Source organism: Fundulus heteroclitus, chromosome 3, assembly GCF_011125445.2.
Source record: "Fundulus heteroclitus isolate FHET01 chromosome 3, MU-UCD_Fhet_4.1, whole genome shotgun sequence".
In the NCBI taxonomy this organism is placed as follows: domain Eukaryota; kingdom Metazoa; phylum Chordata; class Actinopteri; order Cyprinodontiformes; family Fundulidae; genus Fundulus; species Fundulus heteroclitus.
Genome location: NC_046363.1, coordinates 10,771,288 through 10,789,169, shown reverse-complemented (window position 1 = coordinate 10,789,169; position 17,882 = coordinate 10,771,288). Strand labels below are relative to the sequence as shown.

At 43.1% G+C, this 17,882-nt stretch overlaps 2 protein-coding genes across 2 annotated transcripts; one reads left to right on the top strand and one right to left on the bottom strand.

Moving 5' to 3' along the window:
- Positions 1 to 1,433: 1,433 nt before the first annotated feature.
- Positions 1,434 to 6,778, top strand: LOC105921269 (protein FAM83D). The gene is made up of 6 exons (XM_036130041.1): positions 1,434 to 2,023; positions 2,115 to 2,240; positions 2,861 to 2,976; positions 3,125 to 3,292; positions 4,771 to 4,895; positions 4,993 to 6,778. The coding sequence occupies exons 1-6, from the start codon at positions 1,732 to 1,734 to the stop codon at positions 6,266 to 6,268; spliced, it is 2,103 nt and encodes a 700-aa protein (XP_035985934.1). The 5' UTR covers positions 1,434 to 1,731; the 3' UTR covers positions 6,269 to 6,778.
- Positions 6,779 to 7,917: 1,139 nt separating this feature from the next.
- Positions 7,918 to 16,750, bottom strand: zgc:101716 (uncharacterized protein LOC492784 homolog). The gene is made up of 8 exons (XM_012856971.3): positions 16,542 to 16,750; positions 11,354 to 11,455; positions 10,736 to 10,879; positions 9,073 to 9,123; positions 8,828 to 8,972; positions 8,638 to 8,734; positions 8,309 to 8,441; positions 7,918 to 8,205 (listed from the first exon to the last, which is right to left on the bottom strand). Exons 1-8 carry the CDS (start codon positions 16,644 to 16,646, stop codon positions 8,047 to 8,049), a joined length of 936 nt encoding a protein of 311 aa, XP_012712425.1. The 5' UTR covers positions 16,647 to 16,750; the 3' UTR covers positions 7,918 to 8,046.
- Positions 16,751 to 17,882: the final 1,132 nt, after the last annotated feature.

The following is a 17,882-nucleotide window of genomic DNA, read 5'->3' as shown; positions in this document are numbered from 1 at the left end:
TCACAATGGTTTTCCTATTGCTTGTACGTTTCCTTCTCATAATTAGACATAGACATGCATTCCATACGTACAGAATAGGACCCTGGAGGCTTGGTGTTCTTAGTGCATTGAAAGTGTACACCCCCTCCCCCTAAAGCCCGCATTTTGTCATGATAAAGCCACACACTTCAATACATTTCATTAGGGTTTAATGTGACTGACCAGCACAAAGCAGCACTAAACTGTGAAGCCGTGCATCTGTTCTGTGAAAGCCTCGGGGGTTTGTTAGAGGCTTTGGAGGGGTTAGAAAATAAATTCCCAAGCTTTGAGCATCTTTCAGGGAAAACAAAAGTTCAATCCATCATGCAAAATTGGAAAGAGTCTGGCACAGCTGCAAACCTTCCAAGGCACGATCATCCGCCTAAACTGACGGGCCTGTCAAGAAGAGCAATAGTCAGAGACACAGCCAAAACGCCCATAGTAACTCTGGAGGAGATTCAGGATCTGTTGACAAGACAAGTATTAGCTGTGACCTCCACAAAAGAAACTCCATTAGAGTCCCGTAAGGACAAGGGCAGACTGCAGCGTGTCATCCGGTCTGCAGAGAAGGTGATTGGCTGCAATCTTCCATCTCTCCATGACCTGTACGCCTCCAGGACTCTGAGGCGTGCAGGGAAGATTGTGGCTGATCCCTCGCACCTCAGTCACAGACTATTTCAGACACTTCCCTCTGGCAGGAGGCTGCGGTCCATCAGGACCAAAACCTCACGCCACAAGAACAGTTTTTTCCCATCTGCTACCAGCCTTATCAACAAGGCCAAGAGCCACCCGTGAAACTGGACACTGTCTCTCTCCCCCGTTCAGGACATACAAGCTTCTGCGTTACATTAACGCATAGTCTGCTGAGTGTATACAGCTTCCGTGTATATATGCTTTTACTTCTTATTTTACTGTATTCTTATTTTTTGTCTGCACCATCAATACCAAGTCAAATTCCTTGTAGATGCAAACCTACTTGGTGATTAAACTTGATTCTGATTCTGGTTTAAATTTGCCACTAGTCATGTTGGACACAGCAAAATGTCAAAGTACGGCGCTCCCACAGTGAAACATGGTGTTAGCAGCATCATGCTGCGGGGATGCTTGTTCTGCTGCAGGGACAGGGAAGCTGGACAGAGTGGATGGGCAGGTTCACCTTCCAGCAGGATAACAAACCTGAACATAGAGCCAGAGCTACAAAGGGGTGGTTAAGAACATGTCAGGACGGCCTAGTTAAAGTCCAGACATGAATCTAACTGAGAATCTGGCAGGTTTTGAAGATCAGCGGTGGCTCTTCACACAGTTATGACTCAGCTGCATACAGACGTACGCCACACTATTCAGATTTGTATCATCAAGAACTCTAAACTCCCCGTCTCTGGTCTGATCACATGAAGTACCAATAGAATAAGTTAAGGCCTGAGGTTGTGTGGTGGAAAAAAAAAAACGAGAAAGGGTTCATGGGCGATCAAAAGTTATGTAAGGCATAGCTTATAACAAACCTGTCACTCCTCATCATGTTGTGGGAATCACCTTGCTCTCTGCAGAGGCGGACCCACCTTCCTCACCTCACCTGTCTTTTTGGATCAGTGGTTCTCCCACGGAGCTTTAACGCTGCCTTGCATGCGGTTAATCTCCACTGGTTCTGAGCCAGACATGAGCTTTTAGTGGGAGCATTTTTCCCCAGCTGGAAAAGAAAGGCGTTCATTGACCATGGAGGCCTGCAGCAGTGTGTCGGTGCTGCTGTACAGAAGCTCCAAACCTGTGGGGAAGGTGAGGCAGCGGGTCCGAGGCCTCCGGAATCCCTCCTCCTCCTCCTCTTATTGCGACCGTGCAGCCAAGCTGGACCTGAGCCACAACGAGAGCGCTCGGTTTGCGGCGGACTCTCTGCTTTGCCGGGGCTTGGAGGGCTACCACAGAGTGCTGGAGGCTGAGGGGGAGGTGGACTTTCTGTCAGAGCTGGAGAAGGATTACATCCTGCAAAACGGGAGCGAAGCCCACACAGGTCTGACATTTCCCTACATTTACAAGCCTTTTGTTCTTCCTCTTTGCATCCTGTTGTGCATTAGGTTTTTATAACCCTGCGCTGTCAACAGACGATGCGGGCGAAAAAGATGAAGTGGACAGAGAGTTTAACAACTCATTTGCTGGTCGTCGGTCCCGCTCCCGATGCTCCAAAGGACTAACCAACAGCGACTCCACCGGAGAGAAGATCTACGAAGGTAATTGGTTAATTGATTAATTGCATCCGATCCGCTGTACCGATCCGTTGTGGTGAAGAGAGAGCTGAGCCAAAAGGCGAAGCTCTCGATTTACCGGTCGATCTACGTTCCTACCCTCATCTATGGTCACGAGCTTTGGGTCGTGACCGAAAGAACGAGATCCCGGATACAAGCGGCCGAAATGAGTTTTCTCTGTAGTGTGTCTGGGCTCTCCTCTAGAGATAGGGTGAGAAGCTCAGTCATCCGGGGAGGACTCAGAGTAGAGCCGCTGCTCCTCCACGTCGAGAGGAGCCAGTTGAGGTGGCTCGGACATCTGGTCAGGATGCCTCCTGGACGCCTCCCTGGTGAGGTGTTCCAGGCACGTCCCACCGGGAGGAGGCCCAGGGGAAGACCCAGGACACGCTGGAGGGACTATGTCTCCCGGCTGGCCTGGGAACGCCTTGGGATTCCCCTGGAGGAGCTGGCCCAAGTGGCTGGGGAGAGGAAGGCCTGGGCCTCCCTACTGAAGCTGCTACCCCCGCGACCCGACCCCGGATAAGCGGAAGAAGACGGACGGACGGACGGACAGACGGCCTCAGTATTCATGCTCTGACATTCCCCACATTTCTTCGTCTGCCCAGTGAGATCAGCTGCTCCCGTGCCGGACGATGCCAGCGCTGAGGTCTTCTTCCGGAATGACAGCAGTGCAGCCGGCATGAAAGATCTGGTCAGACGGTTCATCAGGAAGGCTAAACTGGTACGACAGGAGGCGCGCGCGTGTGTGTGTGTGTGTGCAAGACGGAGCGCATGACGTGAATACCTGTTCCTGTGAGCAGCGCGTGTCTGTGCTGCGTGAAGATCGCCTGGTTGGCTGCGTGTGAGTGACGGTGTGCGTGTGTGTCCAGGCCCTGGCCGTGGTGATGGACAGCTTCAGCGACCCGGAGCTGCTGTGTGACCTCCTGGAGGCGAGCAGGAAGAGGAACGTGTCGGTGCACCTGCTGCTGGATCACCTCAACCTGAAGGTGTTCGTCAGCATGTGGCAGGACCTCAAGCTCATCAGCAGGAACTACCCCGTAAGTTGTCTTTGCATGCGCACACACCTCAGTGCAGTTTATCGAGAACTGTCACGTGATAAAGCAACACCAAGCAGTGTTTAAGTGTGGAAAGAAGTGATGCACGAGCATTTGATTCTTTTCCAAATGCAAATCTAAAAAGTGTGACATGCATTTGACTTGAGCCGCTTTACTCTGATACGATGCAAAGCTCAGGTGGGGGATGTGTTAACCGGACAGCCAGTGTTCATGAATCTCCTTTATGTAAAAGAGGCAAGATTGTTGAGTTTTTGAGTAAAAATCAAAAACCCAATAGCCAATTCTGTTTGTATTTTATCACAAACCAGACACGGTTAACATATGGGACATATGCTCCGGTTAAACCAAATATCTGGATTTTCTGAACGATTTGCGTAGAGAAAAAAAAATAACACATTAAACACACTACCCCCTGTGTGAAATGTGGGAGCGTCATGCTGTGGAAATGCTTTCTTTAGCAGGGCGGATAAGCTGGTTGGAGGTCTAGTCAACCATGAGTGGAGTTACATGCAGGGCACAGTGGTGGACTGGCTATGTGGGCCTGACCAGGGCCCCCCACCTCTTGTCCTGTGGCTGCCAGAGATGGACACCAGCACCCCTGTGATCCTGCATGGATCAGCAGGTGTAGATCATGGATGGATAGAGAAGCACGCGGCAACCCTGGGGGAAGAAAACCTGCAGACAGACCTACAGTGAAATGGTTGTTCATGTGTCGGGAATCCAATCAAATTCTGGGGCATGACTTGAGGATGTATCTCCATCCAAGCTGCCTCAGCTTGAGCTATTCTGCATAGAAGAATGAGCAAAAAGAAATCAATAATCTGATTCTTAAGCTGGTAAAACATAGAGGTTTAACAATAAATCTATCCCCATCGATATCTTGATTAAAGGAGTAACTATCCCATTACATCGATGCAAAATTTAAATATCATGCTATACCATCCTGCTTAAGATATGCCGGTATGCTGAAATTCACAAGGCATGAGACTATGTTGAACAGGTTATATATTATTATTATTTTAAACTGAGAAGAATCCTGTTTTTGATTTAAATGCCTGATACCTGTATGAGCTTAGAAATGAAATAGTCAAATCATTTAATTTTTCTGTCAGTTGATATAAATGTAACTAAAAGTGTTAGATGGGCAGATAATACCACGTCAAATCGGTCGCAGACTCATGAACTGAATTTAATCAACATCGTGTCGTTACAGTCTTTGTGATTTCTGCAAATGTCGTATTGTCATCCAAACAAATCAATAGAACCTCGTATGGTGATAAAGCTGCTGATTTAGACCACTAGTAAGACATGCTCCACAAAACCTACATCCATAGTTGCTTTAAAGGTCGGGGACTGGAAACAAATGCACAGCCATTCTTTCCAGAAATGTTTTACCAACAGTAATGATCCATAAAATCCTGATCAAACACACTGGTGTGTGTGTGTGTGTGTGTGTGTAGAAGGTGTCAGTACGCAGTGTCTCAGGTCAGACCTACTGTGCAAAGACGGGCCAGAAGCTGAGCGGTCAGATTGCAGAGAGCTTCATCATCGCTGACTGGGATGAGGTTCTGACCGGTTCATACAGGTACATCTGGGTTCTGAGTAAAAACGAAATTTCTTCCTTATTTGTTGTGAAACCTTTCCCTACGACATGTTCTTGTTTCTGATGTACCCACCCCCAGCTTCACGTGGCTGTCCGGGCAGGTCCACCGGAGTCTCCTTGTCCTCATTAAAGGCAGCTCGGCCTCACATTTCCATCAGGAGGTCCTCAGACTTTACTTCAGCTCCAAGCCGGTCCCTGGCTTCGTCACTTTCGTCACTCTGCCGCAGTCTTTCTGTCTTTACTCCAGATCGCGTAAACCTCAGACCCCTGTTATCTGTAACCAGAAACCCCAGCAGCCTGCGGCAGCATGCCCACGGCCGCCACGGTCTCCTCCAGGTGACGGGCAGCCCAGAGAGACACCAGACTCTGGGTTGCACACGGAGAGAACAGCTGCCCAGGCGGCTCTGAAGCCTTGTGGCCAAACAGGAGCAGAGGGCAGGATGCAGAGTGTAACTGTGGGAAGGCCTCAGCTTGCGCTGGTCTCAGCATGTACCCGGCTTAACCAAAGAGTAAAGGTGGAGCTGCTGGGGAGGAATCAAAAGCAGCTCTCTGCTCAGCCAGATCGTCCTGCTCAGACCGTCTCAGATGTCCAGTCCGGGCTTCACAGCACTGTCAACACCACAGCTGAGACCAATGTGGAGCTCCAGGAGCCACACACTCTGAGCGCCATGTGCCCAGCCCATGAGCAGCAAAGGGATGTTTATTACCAGCCAGGTGTAAAGACTGAAAACAGTCTCGCTCACCCAGAGGCGACTACTGATGGAGTTTTCTCGCAGCAAAGGAACAGGAGCGTGTTGACCGAACCACCAGAGTTCAACCCAGGCATAAAAACACAGAGAAACCAAAGAGATTCCTCTCTAAACAGTCCTCCATGTGATCAACCTGAGCTCCTCTCGCCTTCAACATCCCAGCCAATGCAGTCAAAGAGCAGCCGTCACATCCCTCTCAGCAGCCCCAGGGAGTACATCCCCACGCTCCAACCCAGCACCACCTTTAGGGAAACCAGCAAGCAGCAGGTGTTCATGAAACACTATCAGGGTCCTGTAAACTCGCCCTCTTACACAGCATCTTCCTGTTTTAAACCAGCGCCTGCAGGAATGGGATCAGCCAAGACGCATCTCCACCCCGTCACCTCCCTGCAGCTAAATGCCGCTCAGAGAATGCAGTGGAGCCCACAGAAGGCTGCAGGACCCAGAGTGGTAACTCGCTACAACTCCTTCAGCGGCGCACATGTGATGGAGCAGGCAGGCTGGAGACCCCTGCAGCACAGCAGGAACACGTTAGTGGGAAGAAGCCTGAGCATGACGGAGAGATGCGCGGCAGGCTACAGAGGAGCAGGGTTTCACCCAAACTGAACAGAAATATACGAACAGTTTTAATGCTGAACCCGGTGCAGCAACACGGCTCCACTGTTCTGACGGAGGTTTAGGTTCCCAAGAGACAATCTGTGAAACACGAACAGGAATGCATGCCATGGAGCAACAAAGGGTAGCACATAAATATGAAATCAAAAGAAATGACAAGCAATTCTCAAAATGTAAAAGTTAGGTTTATAGGCAGTATGGCACAATCCTACCAAGACCAGCCCGTCCACTTAGCATGACAGTCCTGGGAGGGACGGCATTAATCAGAGAGGCAGCCAAGAGGCCCATGGTATCTCTGGAGGAGCTGCACAGACACACAGCTCAGGTGGTTGGTAGGATAGCACCTGACTGTGGCTGATAAAATGGATATTTTAGAATGAGAAATAACAGCCAGGCCAGAGAGAAAGGTGTCAGGAGACAGATCCCATTGTCAAGCTTCATGGCAGAAGATTGTCTGCCTGTTTTTCTTCTGTCATCGGCAAATAAAAAATGTGCATCTTTCTCTGTGTATAAACAGCGCGTTACTTTTAACTAACCATGAACCCCATCATCAATAAGATTCAGGCAAAAAAAACGAACTATTTATATTGATTAATATTAAATAAAAACTAGTTACATTAAATTAAATTTTTGTATGAGTTTATATTAGTCTAGAGGTTACCTCAATGTAGTAAGGCCGTTGGCTTAGAGATTCTCTTCCTACTACCACTGCAGGTCCAGACCAAACAGCAGATGGCGCTGTGTCACATTTAGCAGGATTTAGAAGGTCCTTACGGACCTTTTTAGCTGTAACAGGCTGGGACTTCTAGACAAAAAAGGGAAAGGCTCTTCTTGTGTTCCCCGTTATACCTTCATGCTCCCCACTATTTGAGAACCACTGCTTTAAATGGACTTCATGACCTGAGTTTTATATACATTATTGGGTCTTCCTTTTTTTTTAAATCAGAGAATCAGAAAGATAACCAATTACTCTACTGTAAACAACGTTTCCAGCTTAGTATTACATAATTTTAAACTAACCAAGCTGGATTTTCTGGCTTCATATACTGTTTTATGGGAACCAGTGGGGGACACACCACTCCTTTCTCTACATCTGACCGGAGTGTTTTTAACTACATGCAAACAATGCCGACTTGGTGATATCTTCCTGTGCTGCAGTATGCTGTTCATGTACCACAACATCTCATTCAATTCCACTTATAAAGTCAGCCAGTCAAGTTTAGTTTTGATAGTTCTTAATTGGTAAAAGTTTCCGGCCAATTACACTGTGTCACTGACTACAGAAATCTTTGCTCCTGACTGGTAGGTAGGTTGTTTCTTTCATTAGATGATGATACATCTTAGTAAGACTTCTTAAGTTACTTTGATGTGGGCCCCTAGGCCTTTACTGGTTGAATCTTATCCGTTTCTTTTCAGAGACATTTATGGTTTTCTCTATATAGTCATTAAACAGGCTTTATCAAACATATTGATAAACATTTATTAATTTGAAAGGGTTATGACAAAAAGTCATAAAACTGGTCACTTGCAGTGCAGATTGTGTTGTTCATGTAATACTGAGAGAACTTTACCATTAACTACATTCACAGTAGTTATTTGGTCATCAAAAAAGCAAAAAAAAACAAAAAAGCAAAAAACAATTTAGTCCAACACTGCCATTTTTATTTGTATTTTTTAGTATCTGAAATAAAAACTTGTTTGAAGCATCATTAGCGTGGTCCTAAACCTTCTCCTGTCTGTCAGCAATTCAGTCATCCACTAGAGTTTTATTAAGATTTAACCCGGGGCCCATCGGTCTGTAGCACTGCTGCCAGTAAAACGCTCTTCCACCAGCGCTCATTGAAGCTCTGCAGACACACACAGGTCAGGCTCTCCCCATCCTGGTAGTCCTCCCTCATCTTCTCTGGGATCAGGTCCTCCGACATCACCTGGGTCATCAGAGACAGAAGGTGTTGCTGTGATTAATAGATCCAGAAAGCAAACTAGTCTCTCTTGGAATAAAGCTATAACACATCGTGCTTGCGTTCCCACCTCAGTGAGCGCCTGCAGTGTCGTTTCTTTAGGATTTAGTCGTTGCAGCGCCTCTTCTGTGACTTGTAGGGCCTTTTCACTGCGCTGCGCCACGAAGGAGGACTGCTGCTGGCGGAGGAGTCTCAGCAGGAGTCTGGAGGAGAAACCGCATACAGGACAGGCGTGTAAAATACACAAAGACTAAATCTTTAGCATTTCTTGTCTCCTGCTGCTGGGTTTAGACATCTTCAACAGTAACAACTTTATTTTCAGGTTGTATGTCCTAAATGTTTTATTAGCTGTGTGTGAAGTGAGCTCTGTTACGCAGCAGCTTTATTTAAAAGTTTTACCTTGTCCTGACGAAACAGATGCAAGCTCTTAGCCACACCCTGTCCTCAGCGCGCTCTGCTGCCCCCTTCTGGTCAGCCTCAGCCTCTGACGCACGCTCTGGTACATGGGGGCATGCATGTTTATCTATATATTGAACTAAATTGACACGTGCAAACATTAAAAAGGTTAAGCCCCAGAAGGTAACTGTACCTGTGTTTGGATCGCTGTCCAGCAGCTGTAAGCACATCTGTCCCAGGCTGAGCCAGTGCCAGGGGTTAAAGGGCAGCAGGCTGCAGAGCTGCTGCAGACAGGACATCTGTGGCCTCACAGAGCCGAAGTGCTGGTAGATGCTGACCTTTAGCACATGTTCAGAGTTAGAGTTAGCATTAAACTGGGTAATAAAAATCTGATTTGTGGTGTTATTTCCAAATGATAAAGTTTAATGTGATACAGACTTTAAGCAGCAGGAGACTGGTCAGGTGGCAGGTGTTGGAGGCTTCCTTGCTCTGCAGGTACAGACAACATTGAGTAAAGCCGGTTAGAGGGAACGTTTACTGTCAGTCATCTATAGGAAATGCAGAAAGCTAGTCTCATTTATTGTCTCATTTATTTTAGTGCTAACTTTTTGGAGTTATTTCACTGCAAAGTAGTCTTTCCTTTTACTTCATTAAAATTATCCAGAAGTATCACCACTCTTAATATTTATGACAACTCTACCCACTGTAAGTAACTTCACTGAATGAAAAAAAAACAAAAAAACACATTTTAACCAGGAATTCCCCAGACACACAGAGTTTCTTTTAAAGTGAGATTTCCTGGTTATACTTTTTTTAAAACTTTATTTCCGTTCCATTTGGCCCTGGCTCAGGTTACTAAACTGTAAACAGCAGATATTATTAATGGAAGGACTGTTCTGACAAATACACATTACCTGGTGTAGGCTTTACTTACATGAGTAGAAAAAAATGGATTTGGAAAAGGTTCTTCCGCATGAATTTGAGTTTTTAGAATTATGTTGTTTTTGTATAACCTTTTTTTTTCTGCCCTTAAGATTTCCAAATCTGCACAAAACCTTATTAATTTGTCTGTGTGGTTATCTAATTTTTAAATACTGAATCAGATGTTATGATCAAACAGTTACTACTTGAGTAGCTATTTTACCAATTACTTTAATCATGTTTGCTAAAATCCAACACTTACTTACTCTATCAAGCTTCATTAAGTCACTGGCTGCTGCACAACCAATGAGCTGATAAAATCCGCCAGTCTAAAGCCGGTTATGTGAGCATTTTTTGGCAGGACACATGTTTTGGAGCCATTTGCTTCACACGAGTGCCATTAGTCACAGTGTGGAGAATCCAGAGAACCTTCGCTGGTAATGTTGGTTCTGATCCAAAGTTAGATACTGCATTAAACCTTTATAATTTTGAGTAACCTGTTCTTTTCTTCAAGCTTGTTTAGCACAACTCCAGTAGAGCTACAGTATTAATTAGTGAAGTACAAATGTAATCTAATGTAGATCTCCCAAAAATGTATATCAATCTTTTACTTACTTCTTCACCTAAATAACCTGAATGATAACAGATATTGAATTTAATCATATGTATTGTATTCTTTGACATATATATTCAATATTCTCCAACTCTAAGACTGCAGTGGTCTCAATGGGTTTCACTCCACAGTTTCAGATTCCTGTAGGAATGAACCCAATGTTTGATGGAATGTAGGAACTGGAGATGTGTGAAAAGTAGATCAAATAATCCAGTTAATCGCCTTTCTACAGACATTACCCTTTAGTCCACAGTAACGTAAATGCTGATTTAAAAAAAAAAATGTAAAACACATCTGGAAATATCAATCACAGTTTATGCCCTGAAGATATAAATTGATTTAACTGCTCCATATACAGCAAATATTAATGGAAGCACAGTCCTAGTCATTTCATTTTTTAAACCATTTAAGAAAAATGAACAGCCATTAATATTACGTCATCATAGTTCTTGACTTCAATCAGGAACCAAAAGAACCTCTGATTAGTTTGGGATTGTGCTTGAATGCTGAGTGAATAACTATGACTGCAGGCGATTTCAGGAAAGGGGGCCTAAAGAAAAGGTTTACCAGTAATTCAGCTGCCTCCAGCGCCTGTTCCCTCCGTCCCAGCCTGGTGCAGCAGCGGGCCATTCCCTCCAGGACATCGCGCCTGATGGTTAAGTTGTTGTCTGCGATCCACTGCAGGCAGCTGCTGTAGGCATCCAAGGCTCTCTGAACCGTCAGCATTAGACAGAATTAAAGTCTGCAATGTATTTGGTTTTAAACTAAGCTGCTGGTATTAATAGTGACACTGTAGTAAAATCATTAAAGATATAGTAAATCAATTCATTTATTTGTATTTCATAAAATTGAGAGCTGAAATATTGGGGTTTAAAGATTCAACATCAGTTCCAATAAAACCTTCTGCTGGCTAAATGGTTTTCTGTTTAATATTAGAACCAAATATGTGCAAATATGATTAGTATAAAAATAATTTCCTCTCCATAATCCCTGTCTGTTATCCCAACAGCATAATATTAAAATTCTGATCACATAAATAGTCTTGGCAAATGTTCTACGGGGAAATGCTATCATTTTACATGCAAATGTTGTTTCTGCTTTACAGTCGCTGTTCAGTTTTACAAACTCTGCTGGATGATAAGCTGTCAGTAAGTGAAAGCAGATGAAAGAGAGAAATTGAGTTACCTGGTAGTTCCCCTGTCTAAAAGCCAGGTCACCTCTGAACTTAAAGACTTTCTGCTTCTCCAAAGGATCGTCCGTGTCCAGAGCAGCACTCTCACAAAACCACTGCGAGGAGAAACGAGAGGACAAAGCTCACATGTTAAACATAAAGGGCAAATATCAGGTTTGTTATCATAAGTCAGGAAAACCTAGAAATAATTAAAGTATGAAATGTCACAACATGCCTTTCCAGTGGGCTTTTAAGACATACAAGTCATTTTAACAAAATATTTTCAGACCCAAAGTGACGACACATCGGCAAAAACAGAAACACACTTCCAGACAGAGGTTTCTGGTTTTGTGGACCTGTCTCTCCAAATGACGCTCCAGCATTTTTGGCTATAATGATTCGCTTTAGCTGTTTTTTTTCCCCTCAGTGTCTGAACCAAATGAGGAGGGGTGTTTGACAACAGCTGCAGTCTGACTGGATACCTGTATTTTAACTCCATGTCCATCCACCACATGCATAGCATGAGATTAAAGTGTCATTTTGGGACCAAGTAGAAATGTTGTGGCCAAAGCCACTACTTACCAACTTACAGTAGCTAAGTAGCAGGACAGACAGAGCATTGCCTGCAAGCTGAATTCTCCTGGTATTTGTGACAGCCCCCACCTATGCAGTCATTGGCCCCTGCAGAGGGCCTCACAACAGAGCACCTTTAAATCTCTACACAGGGTGCCTGTTTATTAGGTCTCCGAGTTCCTTTCCTCAGACAACATTTCTCCTAACCGCCTCCTCTATATTTACCAGATCACCATATAACTCTTCCCTTTATACACTGAAACGTGAGCAGGAAGCGTTGCTGGAACCACAAAGCAAACTAGCGTCATCACCTTTAAAAATAAAGACAAACCAAAACTCTCTTCCTCCTTAGGTGACAGAAATTAAGAAAACTACCATAAAGCTCAAACACACGCAGGGTATGATTCCAACATTTCTCACAGTCAACCTTTCTACTTTTGTTCCACTTTCTTTCTTTATACTTTTGAACACTTTAAAACTTAACTTTGTTTATATTTCTCAGCTGAATTTCAGCCCGTTTTTAAGGTCAGAATGAAAAAGCATTCTGATGAACAGCAATTCATTGCAACAGTGTTCAAGAACACATTCATTTTAATGTCAGAATATCAGAGAAAAAAGTAGTATTCACATTTATTTAAACCAAACAGTTCCCTAACCTGTATCCCCAGTTAATCACTGCGGTCAAGTGAGCCCTGACTTGATTTTGTTGGTCTCGCAAACAGTTACGGCAGTCACGGCTGAGACTTCTTTTCAAAATAAAAGCAGCATGTTAGCGTGTATAGACCAAGTGTTTTTACACATTTATAAAAGCAGCATGTAAGCCGTGCATAGACCAAGTGTTTTTACACATTTACATCAGTTATATGACATGTTTTTTGTGTCATTTTTTCTATTATTCTGGTCTGCTGGTGAAAATGGAAATATTTACTTTGGTCACACTCTTTAGCCTCAAAAACTACTCAAACAACCTTTTTTTTCCCCAGGTGACTACTTTCACTTACAGATGACAGATGATCTCCAGAAGTGCATCTACATGATTTGTGGTTTAAAAATAAAAACATTTAAAAACCCTTACATTGACTAGAGTTTACCAGTTTTGACAATATTAAACCTCCTTATGTTGCTCAACAACTTACATCCGAATGTGATGTAGAATTTAAAAATAAGAGCCACTTGAAATATATTAAGTAATTTTTAACAAAGTTGCTGTAGCTCTAGCAACTAAACTGTAGATAATCAATCAATGCAACCACTTTAGCATGACAGTAGAACATCCCCAGATGTGGCTCAATAGGTTACAGACAATTCTGATGTGGAATTTCAAAATAAGAGCCATTTCAAATCTGTATATATTAAGTAATTTTCACCTAAGTTGCTGCCACTTCAGTAACTAAACAGTAGATAATTAATCGATGCTTCCACTTTAGCATGACAGTAGAACACCTCCACTTGTGGCTCAATAGGTTTCAGCCAATTCTGATGTGGAATTTAAAAATAAGAGCCATTCTAAATCTCTATATATAAAGTGATTTTGACCAAAGTTGCTGTAGCTCTACCAACTAAACCGTAGTCAATCGATCCAACCACTTCAGCATGATAGTATAACACCCACAGATGTGGCTCAACGAGTTTGAGACAATTTTGATGTGGAATTTCAAAGTAAGAGCCATTTGAAATCTGTATATATTAAGTAATTTTCACCTAAGTTGCTGCCACTGCAGCAACTAAACAGTAGATAATCAATCGATGATTCCACTTCAGCATGACAGTAGAACACCTCCACTTGTGGCTCAATAGGTTTCAGCCAATTCTGATGTGGAATTTCAAAATAAGAGCCATTCTAAATATCTATATATAAAGTCATTTTAACCCCACAGAGTGGGGCCCCGGTGACCCACGACTGCGCAAGCGTTACATTGCGTTCATTTGTTTCATTTATCATAAGGGGTCTTTGGGCTGCTCTTTTTCTGGTCCCTCATCTAGGACCTGTCTGCCTTGGGTGACCCTAATAGGGTCATTAAGCCCCTGACAGCATAGCTCCTAGGGTCATTGAGGCACTCAAACCCCTCCACCGTGATAAGGTGGCAGTCCAGGGGAGGGGTAGTGCAATACAGTTACTCTTAATAACAAAATTAATAGTTGTCATGGTTTAGTTTTGGTCTGACTTTGTTCCCTGTTATTTTCCAGTTCCTCCTCCTCTCACTCAGCTCACCTTCCACTCCCTCAGCAAACAGTCACACCTGTTAGGCATTAATTAGTCAGAACTCCCTCCACCTGCCAGCCTCCCTACATAAGCTCCCCTCAGTCTTCTCTTCCCCGCTGGTTCGTCATCATTCTCCACTCATTCCACATCTGTGAGCCTACTTTGCTCCCTGTTTAGTTGCTGGAGTTCCTGCCACTTCTGTGTCTCAAGTGAAGCCTCTGCTAGCTGCTGGATTTCAGGCTACCTCTCTGCTTTAAGTAAGGCCTCTGCTAACTGGACTGCCTGCTACCCCTGTGCCCCAGGTTTGCTCTCTGCTCTGTTGCTGGACTGTCTGCTACCCCTGTGCTCCAGCAGCCCTACATTTCAAGAACTCTCTCTGGTCCTCCAGCTCCTGCTCCCATCTACACCCCAGTTCCAGTCCAGTACAGCCTCTCTGGTTTGCTCCTCCGCTACTCATCTTTCTTTCAATAAACTCTCAGAAATAAGCTCTGTGAGTGTGTGTGTGCTCTGTCTAGGTTAATCAAGACTAATCACGACAATAGTGGTTGCCACAAAAGATGACTTACCCGAAAAAATAAAATATTTTATGTTCATAAGGAAAAAAAAAACAGTAAACGTTTGTATACTACAGATTGTTACAGTAGATTGCAGATTGTTCCTTCTGTCACGCTTGTCCCTATTAGGGCAAAGCGTGACAGAAGATGGATAGATGGATCCACTGACCCCGCTCTGAAAGTTTACACGGCCTAACACTTCGTGGCGGAGTTGCTGTCATTGCCAAACGCTTTAATTTTGTTGTGATGCAGTTGACTGAAGAATATTTAGGAGTGAGGACATTACATGACTGGATTTGTTGCCCAGGTAGCATCCTATCACAGTTATGATTGGTCGTTTTGTGTTCTTTTACCTTGATGACATTCTCATCTACTCCAATAACCTCACTCTACACAAGCAACATGTCCGCTCCGTCCTTCTCCGTCTCCTGCAAAATTAGCTCTACGTCCACATGTGATGTGGTATCCCTCCGCCCCAGCATGTGCTGGAACGCTTTTATATTTTAATATTTATACAATAATGACCACCTGCCCTATTTACTAGAGGGCAAATGTATAACTTAAGTCACTTCAGCGCGATCTCTCCTCCGCTGTGTGTGTGTGTGCGCTCCGCTGCAGCAACCGTACTGCGGCGGAGCGCGCGCACACACACGTATACATATATACTGTAGGACCCGACTGAGTTTGCACTGGAAATAGGTACGCTGGATTCCGTCAAAAGTCCGGTTTCTGTCAAGAAACTCTTCTAAAAAAATCCATATCGCTATCAGATGATGATAGCTCCACGGAACTCTCATCACTGTCACTAAGTACTTCATCACTCTCTGCTTCGTACAGAGCACCAGTCGTCGCCATGTTGGAAAATAGTGTGCCGTGACAGCGTTGAAACTTGCTCAACTGCGGGTCCGCTGAGTGACGTCACAAAATGGGAGGTGACAGTACTATTCTTGACCAAGATGGATTCCTTCACATAAACATGATTAAATGAAAATTATTCATAATTAAAAAAACGTATAATTTTTTGCACAGTATGTAGTAGTTTTATATTTAAAGTACTTTCAGCAGTTTGAATTCTGATTTTGACCGGACTTCTCCTTTAAATAAACAAACCTCTAAACGCCACTGACCTGTTTTCGGGTAGTTTTTGGGTCCGACTCCTGTTCATCACAATTTCAAATGGCTCTTATTTTGAAATTCCACATCAAAATTGTCTGAAACTTGTTGAGCCACATCTGGGGGTGTTCTACTATCAAGCTGAAGTGGTTGCATCGATTGATTATCTACGGTTTAGTTGCTAGAGCTACAGCAACTTTGTTTAAAAATTACTTAATATATACTGATTTCAAGTGGCTCTTATTTTTAAATTCTACATTACATTCGAATGTAAGTTGTTGAGCAACATAAGGAGGTTTAATATTGTCAAAACTGGTAAACTCTAGTCAATGTAAGGGTTTTTAAATGTTTTTATTTTTAAACCACAAATCATGTAGATGCACTTCTGTAGATCGTCATCTGTCATCTGTAAGTGAAAGTAGTCACCTGGGGAAAAAAAAGGTTGTTTGAGTAGTTTTTGAGGCTAAAGAGTGTGACCAAAGTAAATATTTCCATTTTCACCAGCAGACCAGAATAATAGAAAAAAAATGACACAAAAACATGTCATATAACTGATGTAAATGTGTAAAAACACTTGGTCTATGCACGGCTAACATGCTGCTTTTATTTTGAAAAGTAGTCTCAGCCGTGACTGCCGTAATCCTTAGTGTTTGCGAGACCAACAAAATCAAGTGAGGGCTCACTTGACCGCAGTTTTTTACCAGAGCAATACAGCCATTCCCCATCATGTAAACAGCAGCACACCGTGAACAGCCTCACCTCTGCTTCGCACAGTTTGGCGTTATAAGACGACAGAGACGCACACAGCCGCTCTCTGGCCTCCGAAAACACAGAGTCATCAAACGTGCTGCCGATTATCTCCATTTGGACGCTAAAAGCTTCATAAAATCACATTTTACGACAACGAAGCTCCCGCTAGTTGCTTTGTTTCTGACGCCAGTCCGTCTTGAGCGGCGCCGACGAAACACGAGTTAAATATTTGGTTCCTGAAAGAAATGTTCCCGGAAGTGACGGGACAGGGACGAAGACACGATAATTGATAAACATCCATGAATATTTTGTGATATTCTTCTTTAACTTATAGTTTACATTTTTATGTTATATACTGTATATTCTTATGTTTTTAACGCTTTGAGACTTTTTGGGTTGTGAATGCAGCAACATCTTCTGGACTTCATGGAGAAATAAATCAGAATCAGAATCAGAATCAGACATACTTTAATAACCCCAGAGGGAAATTACTTACGTCTTTATTTTTTAACAAAGTGGAGAAAAAAATCTGAAAATATATATATATATTTCAATGTCGTGATATAATGATAATGTTAACCTAATCTTTTGCTGTAATTTTATTGGTGTATTTTTACTGTTTTGATTTTATTATGTTGTCATTTTCAATTGATTTTTCAGTTGTATGTATACTCTTGCCAGTAATTTCATGGTTTGTCTGTAAAGCTTTACAGACAAACTTGCTTTCTCACTCACGCTTCGTACTCCTGGACAGCGTGGGTGCCCCTTGGTATTTCTCCAGTTTATTGTGTTCTTTTTTCCTGAGGTTCATTTAAAATGAAACTGTGATTTTTATTGACTGTAATTGACTTACAATCTAGTCAAGATAGACTTCTTTATTTGAAGGAAAATTATTTATTACCTAATATTGTAACATAACATAACATCTAAGTAGCAACTTATTTGTGTGCTTATTAGCTCTGTCAGTCTAAATGTTCAATTTCGGACAAAAGAAATAAAACTTTTTTTCCCCATCTGATTAAACCATTAATCATAAAAATAAGAAATGCACACTGCTTCAACAAGTAAATGAACACCTTGAAAACAGATCAGAGGCTCTATTGGGGAAAATTTCATGATAGATATCAATACTGACATGAAATTGGTAATGTGTTAGGAACAATAGTTTGCTACATTGTTAGATGAAAATGATTAACCTACAATTAATTGTGCTCGCCTGTTCGACAGAGCACAATGGAAAGAGAGAGAACTTAGTTGAGAGAGTAGTTTATATAGCTACAGTGTTCATTATAAAAATAACACCAGGTAAGCAAACTAGTAAGACAGTAGGTAATATAAATCAGGCATGTA